At 47.0% G+C, this 9,847-nt stretch overlaps 1 protein-coding gene across 1 annotated transcript; it reads left to right on the top strand.

Moving 5' to 3' along the window:
* Positions 1-3,263: 3,263 nt before the first annotated feature.
* On the top strand, positions 3,264-8,369 carry LOC138525868 (small ribosomal subunit protein uS2-like). The gene is made up of 2 exons (XM_069636157.1): positions 3,264-3,456; positions 7,846-8,369. The coding sequence occupies exons 1-2, from the start codon at positions 3,264-3,266 to the stop codon at positions 8,367-8,369; spliced, it is 717 nt and encodes a 238-aa protein (XP_069492258.1).
* The last annotated feature ends 1,478 nt before the right edge of the window (positions 8,370-9,847 follow it).

The raw sequence follows: 9,847 nt of genomic DNA, 5'->3' as shown, positions 1-9,847 counted from the left end.
GCAAACAACAAGTAGGTGGAGGAGATTTCCCCTACTATCGTACAAAGAGGAAGCAGCTTTCATTATAGAGAGTGCTAAGCACTGCTATATGGGCGCAGCCCCAAGTTAAACTGGAACACTGATTAGCCCAGACCCACTTAGCTGCAACTGTGAGACGGGAGACGGCCCAAGATTCCTGCAAAGAACCCACCAGCATTACAATGGACAGCTCCAGTGAAGAATGCGAGGAGCCCCATACCAGCAGGCAGTGGACAGCATCCAATAAAGGCCGAGCAGTACAGTGTGTACTGGGAGCAACTTTGGGGGGACTATCAGAAGGTAGAAGCTTGGTGGAGACTTTATTACTTTCTCCCAAGGGATCGAGGCCTTAAGGGGAGAAGCCCCGGATATATACAGAGAAGGGCAAGATGGAAGAAAGAAAGCCAGAGGACACAGAAGATGAGTCCTACTCAGAGGATATAGAAGAGGAGGAATGGGACGAGACGTCCGAGGAAAGGTCCGAAGATCATAATACATCCTCCCCAAGCCCTCCGGACAAGCGTAAGGCTGCCAAGAAAAGAAAAATACAGAGAGAGGAAGAGGAAATGGGCAAGTTATTCGACCCAGACTCTCTCATACACCCCAGGTCAGCAGAGTGGGAGCCCCCCCACCAAGATTGCTAATTATATCAAAAAGAGAATCCGTAGCACCCTGTCTAAAGAAGCCAAGAGCAAACTACAGGCAGAATCCCCAGTTGCCAGAGAACATGGCGGAATCGCCGGTAATAGATTAGAAGATGCTGTCATTCATGGGGCGCTACAGCAGGGACATCAAGAAGGGGCTAGACAGATCCTGGAGATCCGTGCCAGGATAAACTCTTAGATGCCCTGGTCCCATTGGCAAACATTTTGCAGATGGCAGAGGAAGCAGGACAACCGGAACAAAAAGTAGACCCGGACATTTTAGCGGGCTGGACGCAAAGAGCAATATGCCTGCTCAGCAATGCTAACAACGCACTAACAACTGAGCAACGGAGGTCCATCCTCGTCAAGATAGACCCCTAGATAAGTGAACTAGCGACTGCAGAATTGACATCCAGCAGTAGAGGAAAACTGTTCGGAGAAGCATTTATTAAGGAAATGGTGAAGTTTGCAAATACTTACTCCGCAATAGATAAGGCGCAGGCATCACTGAAGAGTCTCTTTGGTCATAAGGTTTTTTGGTAGGGCTGGCAGAGGAAGGGGCTGCTCGGCCAGCCAGTTCTCCTCTTACAGGCCCAACTTCAATACTAGAAATGACTGGAGAAATCAAGGAGAGCGCCGACCCAACCCCTTCTTCCAGTCGAGGTGAAGGGGAACAGGAAGAGGCTGGAAAGGCAGCAACAGAGGCCAGCAAACACAGGTGAGACGAAACCCAGACTTACACAAACACCTGGTGATAGCAGGGACCCCGGTGGTGGGGGGGGGGAACAGCACAGTTCTCAGAATGGTGGATAGAGTTATCAGGAGATGCATGGGTCGAAGAAACAGTACAAGGTTTCCCCCTGGAATTCGGGCAGGAACCAATACAAACAGAAGGCCAGAGGCCCAGAAGGTTCACGAGAAGACGAAGGGTTATTAGACAAAGAGATAGCAGAGCTAGAAAACAAAGGGGCCAATGCTCTGGTGTCCGACTCCTTGAACGGGTTTGTGAGCAATTTGTTCTTAGTCAAGGGCTCATCCCCGGACCTCATCACAGAATTGGATGCCAGCCGCTGGGGATGGGGAGCCCATTGCAGAGAGATGACCTCGGGAGGAAGGTGGTCAGAAAAAGAGCTGGAGCTCCACATCAATTGTCTGGCTCTACTGGCGGGGTTCGTCGCTGTGAGATGCTAAACCCAGGACAGGGTGAACTGTTGCATACTACTAAAGATGGACAAGTCTCAGTGGTACGGTACATAAACAGGCTAGGCGGGACGAGGCCCAGGATGTTAGCGGAGCTGGTGAAGTATTTCTGGCACATGTGCCTGGAAAACAAGATCAGTGTCATGATGCCTACCCCCGGGCAGCTGGACCAAGCCCATCCGCCACGGAAGCAGGCATCCGGACATTTGTTTAAACCTCAGAAGCCCCGGCTAGGGGCTATCTGGGTTCAGTCCTGGTGCCTTGGGCGCCAGGCGCATAGTAGAAATCAGTCCTGGCGCCTAAGGCGCCAGGCTCATAGTCTTCACTTACCTCAGGCAGACCATGCTGCACATGCATCCAGGCCAACGTGAGACCTGGAAGGGACTATTTTTCCACAAGGACTACTTTTCACTCGGGTGTGGTTCTAGGGACTTCTTACCTGGGACTACTTTTTGAAAGCTATTTAAGCCACGCCTGATCTACAACACACGCTTCGCGTTATTCTGCATTTAGCAGCGTAACGCTCACCATGTCTGCAAACCTGCATCCAGCCACGCCCGCCTCGAACACGGAGCCCCTAGGAGAGAAAGGAAAATAGAATTTCCCGCCGGCGGTAATAGTGCGAATTTTCAGCGGATTTCCCCCCAGCCAAGAGCTGGGGCGAAATCTGCCAAAGCCCTGATTCGGCGGACCCTTAAATCCGGCGGTAATAGCGCTACTGCCGGATTTAAGGGTTACCGCCGAAGTCGTGATGAGGCTCAGTGAGTTAATCTCATGCACCTTTACAGGATAGTTTGGGTGATACAGACTCTTACCTGAACGCCTCCAGCAACCTCCAGACAGAATTTCCCGCCGCAAATCAACAGGGAAGTGCAAGAGTGAAAATTGGACATTTTGAACTCTTTAAACTTGGCAAACTCCGGACTCAATAATCGTCCAGAACTCCAGCACCTAAAACCAGTGAAGTAACTGGTATCTACGCGCCGCTGCATGCCACGCAGGATGGAGAGCTCACCAATCAAAAACATAAGGTGAGGTCACTGACTGGGAATATCGGAGGTGGCAAGTGAGGAGAACGGGTGCAGGGAGGAGGTCTGCATTCACACCCACGGGGCTAAATACCTTTCTCCATCTACAGGAGAATATTCCTACGAGTCAAGCTCACAAGACTAAGGGGGTCCGTCCAGACGGTCGTCTTTGCCCTACGCTTCACGCTGGTGGAGGCCGCAGCTGTCCGGGTTCGATCTACGCCGCTGTGGGAACCAGGTGAGCGTAACAATCAGCATCACAGCAGAATATCTCCCAGGCCTGCAGAACAAAGTGGCAGACTAGAATTCAAGACACCTGAGAGATGCCAGCGACTGGCAACTGGACAGGACAGTATTTGCATCCTTAATAGAAATGAGAGATCCACGCAGGATAGATGTGTTTGCATCCAGGCTGAACACTCAGCTGGAGCGATTCTTCAGCTGGAGGACCGACCCAGCAGCAGAGGCAACAGACTCATTTTTACAAGTGCATGGGCCGGTCAATGACTACGCCATTCACAATGATTACGAGGACGATAGCACAAGTCGGAAGACAGCAGGTGACAGTAATTCTAATAACACCAGACTGGGGGGCATCAGGTATGGTTCCTGGACCTTCTCAAATTGTCAATCGACTATCGTTTGGTGTTACCACAGTTCAGGGAATGGATTCAGAATACACTGGGAGGGTATCACCCACTGAACCAGGAAGGGGAATTGAGACTGATCGTGTGGGTGATTTCTGGACAACCTGGCAGAAGCCAGGATTTTCAGGGCATGCTGCAAAATGTATCGAGGAAGCGTGGGCACCCGGTACCAGAAAGGCCTACATATTGGCATGGGCAAGGTGAACTAGCTGGTGTGTGGAACGGCATATACATCCCAATAGAGCAGATGTAACACAGACTGTAAATTTCTTGGCAGCTTCGGAAGGCATATAGAACGGTAAATACGTGTAGTGTAGATCAGCTATATCGGTTGGCAACCCGAAGATAGAGAACGTGGCGGTGGGAGAACACCCCCTCATATGTAGACTCCTTAGATGAGCGAGACTTTTAAGACCACCGTTACCCAAATACACTCGGACATGGGACGTGAACATAGTCCTGAATATGTTTATCAACTGGCCAGACAGCAACAACTTGACAAGGAAAGCAATATCAGCAAAGCTCAACACACTGCTCTGCCTCATATCCTGCAAGAGAGTATCAGACGTAAGAGCACTAGAAATAGATAAGAAGTCATTCAACCCTACAGGGGTCACGTTTCACATTAGCAAGAGAACTAAGACGGGTATCAAAACAAGTGTCATACTCATCTTTTCCGGACCAGCCTAAGTTATGCCCAGTCCGGTGTCTAAAAGAATACGAAGAAATGATGAGCATGCTTAGGCCCGCAGGAGTGACACAACTGTTTATATCACTGAGGAAACCATTCAAAGATGTTGCGGGGGCAACCTTAGCCCGATGAGTTAGATGGTGCATGCTATGCAGGCATTGACATTGGCACGTACGGGGTGCATTCCATTAGGGGAGCAATGGCATCTAAGGCCTATAACGCATGAGCTTGGTTGGAGGACATCCTAATGGCAGGAGACTTGTCTAAGGAGTCGACATTTAAGCAATTCTTTTTCAGACCAATAGAGATGTCTGCATTGGTAGTAGGTAAGCTTTAAACAAGCATAATTCGAGCCTCAGGTCTTGACATAGAATACTGATTTTCCATACTAACGTTATAGAAAGTCAAGATTCTATTAAAGACACAGAGGCGAAGGATTATCCCAGAGTAATCATTATATGGAAATGTAATGTTGTTTGGTATTTTTGTTGGTAAATTGTGGCAGAATTGTGATGCATATGATGTAAGAAATACTGCAGTGGTACAGTTTAATGGTGACTTAACAATTACCCACCCTTCCACAGCTAGAGGCAGCTTGTTTTGTTTGGATTACTTTACAGTAACAGAGGTGAAGAATACAGGCACATGAGTAGGAACAGAAAGTTGAAGATAAAGACAGCGTTTACCGGTTGGTACGAAAGTTAAAGTTGGAGACAGACAAAGATAAAGGAAGGACACAGGAATGTAGAGGAAGATAAAGAGCATAGTGGGACGTGATTGGTGAAAAGTGTTACGTGTTTTCATGGACATATAAAAAAAGGACTTCACAAAAAAGACTTTACCCTGGGAAATGTAGTTTTTGATTGTGACATTTTTATATGATTTGTAACTTTTATAGGCTTCTCGAGTTTTAAGTAAAGAGAGAAAGCATTATCCTTCACCTCCGTGTCTTTAATAGAATCTTGACTTTCTATCACGTTACATTCTCCCGCCTAAAATAATAATAGCCCCAATGCATTGCTATGGGAAAAATACAGATTTTCAATACCTTCGTAATAGAAAGTCATGATTCTATTAAAGACACAGAGGCAAAGGATTATGCTCAACTCAACTCTTTACTTCTCGAGCAGCCAACAAACAGTTAACATCAAATTAGAACACTGTCAAATACTACAACATCCATGAAACTAGCAAATTTGTAGTGTGTGTCTTATTGGATAAACACTTTACGTGGTCCCAACAATCCAAACATATTCTTCCAATCCAGTATAAACACCCTTTCCTCTTAACCTTCTTCCTCTTTCTGAAGCTGATCGCTAACTGAAAAACCCTCTGTGTCCCAACCGGTAAACACTTGTTATCCGAAATCCATTCCATCATTCCTCAGGAACCCAAAGGTTTCGAATCTGCGCCTGTCAAAAAAATAAACAGTATCACTGAACTAACTGTCCCATAATGGGCGGGCAATGCAAAGAAATGTTTTACTCACATACGAATTGACATACATTTTTTTTTATATACAACATTCAATTCTCATTCATTTCAAACTGTCTTCGCGGTTGCAAGGGTGAGATAATCCTTCGCCTCCATGTCCTCAATAGAATCATGACTTTCTATTGCAAATGTATTGAAAATCTGTATTCTATGTCAAGACCCGGAGGCTTGGATTATGATTGTCTAGCTGATGATACCGCCTTGAAAGGTTTCTTTACCGCTATCAATAATTGAGATTCACCTGCTGGCCTATGCTGAGCTGCCACACTTCATAAACCTTAAGGCATTTGATCGGACATAACCTGGGTCTGTCTGTAAGTGCTGAGTACTCTATATTTTTGATTCCTGTCTTAGTCCTTTTTCCTATATAGAAAGTTACCCTAGTAGGAGAAAATGATTTCCTGTCAACTTCCAAAGCTTGAAAACATACTGTTATAGTCCACGCTGCTAAGTAGTAAATTAAAAAAGATAATTCATTCTTTGTGCGTGTATCTATATAGATATCACGTTCTTAGTTATCCCATTATCGATCTGAATGCAATCAGAAGGTGAAAATGTCTTTAAATCAAGTTGAGTGCGAAAAAACACATGAACAAACAAAGTACACAAAGGAACATGAATGGGTATAAAAATTTGAAACTACAAATTATACATGTCGATACCAAAAATAAACAGAAAACATGTAAAATACTGTTCTGCAACCAGTCAAACAGCAGAAGCACTCTTCAATAAAACATGAAAGATGCAGTTGAGTTATTATATACAATTAACTGATTTGTTAACTGTTGCTTTGGCATCTGAAACCCTCTTGTGGGAAAATAAACATAGTAATGTAGTCAATTTCGCCCACAGAGCCTTTTTGACAGGTCTTCATTATCTGGCCATGACACAATTATCCGCAGAACTGCACTTGCGTCCCAAATACAGGAAAATGTAGGAGCTGGAGGTCTCGAACTCTTAATCCATTTCATCAATCTACATATCAGAGGATGTGCCCCTATCGCGCTGCCCTCATCATACTCGTGTCCGGCTGAGATCGCCGACCTAGAAGTATTAATCGTTCTGTAAGCCTTGGTCTGAATCGCTTGATCTCGCTAGAGAATTCACCACATGCACTATATCTGTTTTAACAAAATGTACATCCCTCTTCATACACCAATTACACGACTTGTGCCATGAACCTCTGTATGCCTTCTTGGTTCTAGGGGCCCAGAATTCATTGATACATTTCTGAGCCTCTCCCGAAAGCCCCAGCTTGGCCCAGGTTCTCCTGAAATCGCCCACGCTACCAGTCTCAAACTCCTTGCCTGAACTAGAGGGTGTCTGTCTCCTGTTGGGCCCAGCAGAATGTCTTCCCTCTGAGGTAACAAAACTGGCGACTCATACAACATCTCCCAGAGATCTGGAAACCAAGCTTGACCTCTCCAATTGGGGGTCACCAGAATCCCTTTGACTCCCCGTCTTCTGATTTGTGCCAACGTTCGCGGTATCATGGCGAACAGTGGAAACGCATATTCTGTTGCTGGGCCCCAGACCTGGAGAAAGGCATCTGTCGCTGATGTTTCTGGATTTGGCCTCCAATTGTAAAAACAATTTCCTGTTCAGCATAGAGGCAAACAGATCTGTCAGACAGGGACCCCTTTGTCTCATGATCTCCTGAAAGACTGACTCCTCAAGTTGTCAATCGCTGGAGTCATTCAGGTGTCGTGAATTCCAGTCCGCTATCTGGTTCTGTGCGCCTGGTAGTTGCTCTGCCGTTACACTGACCCCTCTCTGTAGGCATAAATACCAAAACAGTTTCACCAATTCTGCCAGTATCTTGGACCTTGTTCCGCCCAGTCGGTTGATGCGCCTGGCCAAGGACACATAGTCCATCTTGAGAAGAATGGAGCACCTCACACTCTCTTGATTCCAGCATTGTATTGCGAAAGATCCTGCCAAATGTTCTAGGCAGTTGATGTGGAGAGCAAGCTCCTTCTCTGACCATCTCCCCCCGGTTGTCCAATTCCTGCATTGGGCCCCCCAACCCCAGCAGCTGGCATCCGATCTATAATTAGGTCCGGGGAGGAGCCAAATATCACCCTACCATTCCAGGTTTCCATGTGGTAATACCACCTCTCTAGCTCTATCCTCTCTTCTTGAGAAATGGGGACTAGACTCTCCACTGCGCTATGTTTACATTGCCATTCCCTGCAACAATAAGGGAGCCCACTCTGTGGGCCTGACGTGGTGGATGCTGGCCCGTGAGGTGCTGCGCATGCAGGCCACAATTTCTCATGAGCATCCCTGGGAGGTTATGGCTGATCTTTACTTCTACCGTGACCCAGGGGAGATCAAAAAGGAGAAACAGGCTGCTGCTGAGAAAGCTGTCACTAAAGAAGAATTTCAAGGCGAGTGGACTGCACCAGTGCCAGATTTCCCCCAGCTGGAGGTGGCTGATTGGTCAGAGGATATGCAGGTGCCCCCTGTGCCCATCCAGCAATTCTCTGCCAAGTGTGCAGATATTGCAATCACTCCTAAAGCACCTCAAGAGGACTGGTGCACACAACCTGCAAGCACAGAGGACTGGTCTGCAGCCCCCACTGCCCAAGCCACAGAGTGGGTTGGGGCACCAACTGAATGGTCATATTCTCCCACATCCCTTTGACCTGAAAGATTTGAAAATAAAATCCTCTGAGTTGTAAAAAAAAAAGAAAAAAAAAAAGAAGAAAGATAGGCCCTGTCTGATGTGTTTTGTCTTTAGACACTGTAGCGCCTGATAATGAAGAGGACCCGGGAAAATGGCATTGATCGAAGGTGACAGGCAGCCTACTAATCTGGCCAGACTACTTATCGATAGGTCCTCCTTCGAAAACATGGTCTTTATCTCTCTCTTGATGGCGTTCACTTTCTCTAAAGGTAAGCTTAAAGTGCCCAGCACAGTGTCTACCATAAAACCCAGAAACTCAATTGACTGGGCTGGGATGAATTTTCATTTCTCCCAATTCACTAGAAACCCCAGTTGTTGTATCAGGTCTGTCGTGTTCGCCACTTGCTCTGAAAGTAACCCATTATCCTGGCACATAATGCATATATCGTCCAGATATATTATCTGTCTGACACCTTGCTGCCTGAGGTGACCTACTACTGGCTTCAACAGCTTCGTAAAGCACCATGGCGCTGACGCTAGGCCGAACAGGAGGCATGCAAACTCCCATCTCCGACCCCTCCAAAGGAATTGAAGGAATTGACATTTACTCTGATGTACCGGCACTATAAGGTATGCGTCCATGGGGTCTATCCGAGCCAGCCAGTCCCCTTTTTGGAGTATGTCCGTCAGCAGATGGATGCCCTCCATCTTGAAGTGTCTGTATACTAGAAACGTATTCAGTGCTCTGAGTTTGATCCCTGGCCTGACCTTGTGTTTGCCCTTTACTAGGAACATGTTGCTTACAAAGCCTCTTTGTTCTCTGAGCACCGGTCTGATAGCTTTCTTTAATCGTAAACTTCTCTATCTCACCATCTATCAACAATTCGTCTTCGTTCCTGAGCCTGATCGGTTTCGGCAGGTATTCCTGAACCGGGTTGATGGGCTCCTTTCTCTGCATGGCTTCCTCCGCCAGCTGCCATATCTTCGTGATTGGTCCGACAACATCGAGCAATTTATCATGGCACGTCTTCCAGGAGCAGTCGATGCCTTTCTTTATATCTTTACTGTACCTTCCCATGAAGGTCAACATGCGGTCATCAATCTCCGGGGTCTCCGCCACACCTTCTGGCACCCTGGATCTGGGGCATTCCGCCCTCATCGTGTTTCTCACCTCTTTGCTCAGTGGTGCTCTTAGTCTTTTCTTTAGGTATGTTGTGATATTGTCTAGGGGTTCCCACTCCGAAAACCGAGGATGAATTAGAGCATCCGGGTCAAATTCGTCCTTCTGAGGCTCCTCGCCCATGGGCTTGCTCTTTTTGCCTCTGGGTCTTTCTGTATCCCCCAACATTGAGTCTTCTGACTCTTGCATGCTCCCATCCTCAGAATCCTTTCTGCTAATGCAGCTCACCTCAGAGGACTCCTCTGAGGTATCACGGCCGTATTTGGTCCATGACCGTGTCTTTCTTTTGCCATCTCTTTTCCTGTGTGGTCTACGC

The sequence above is a fragment of the Ambystoma mexicanum genome, chromosome 7p, assembly GCF_040938575.1.
Source record: "Ambystoma mexicanum isolate Mex_15411 chromosome 7p, UKY_AmexF1_1, whole genome shotgun sequence".
Taxonomy (NCBI): Eukaryota; Metazoa; Chordata; class Amphibia; order Caudata; family Ambystomatidae; genus Ambystoma; species Ambystoma mexicanum.
The sequence above is the reverse complement of the archived record's forward strand: the minus strand, read 5'-3'. Positions and strand labels throughout refer to the sequence as shown.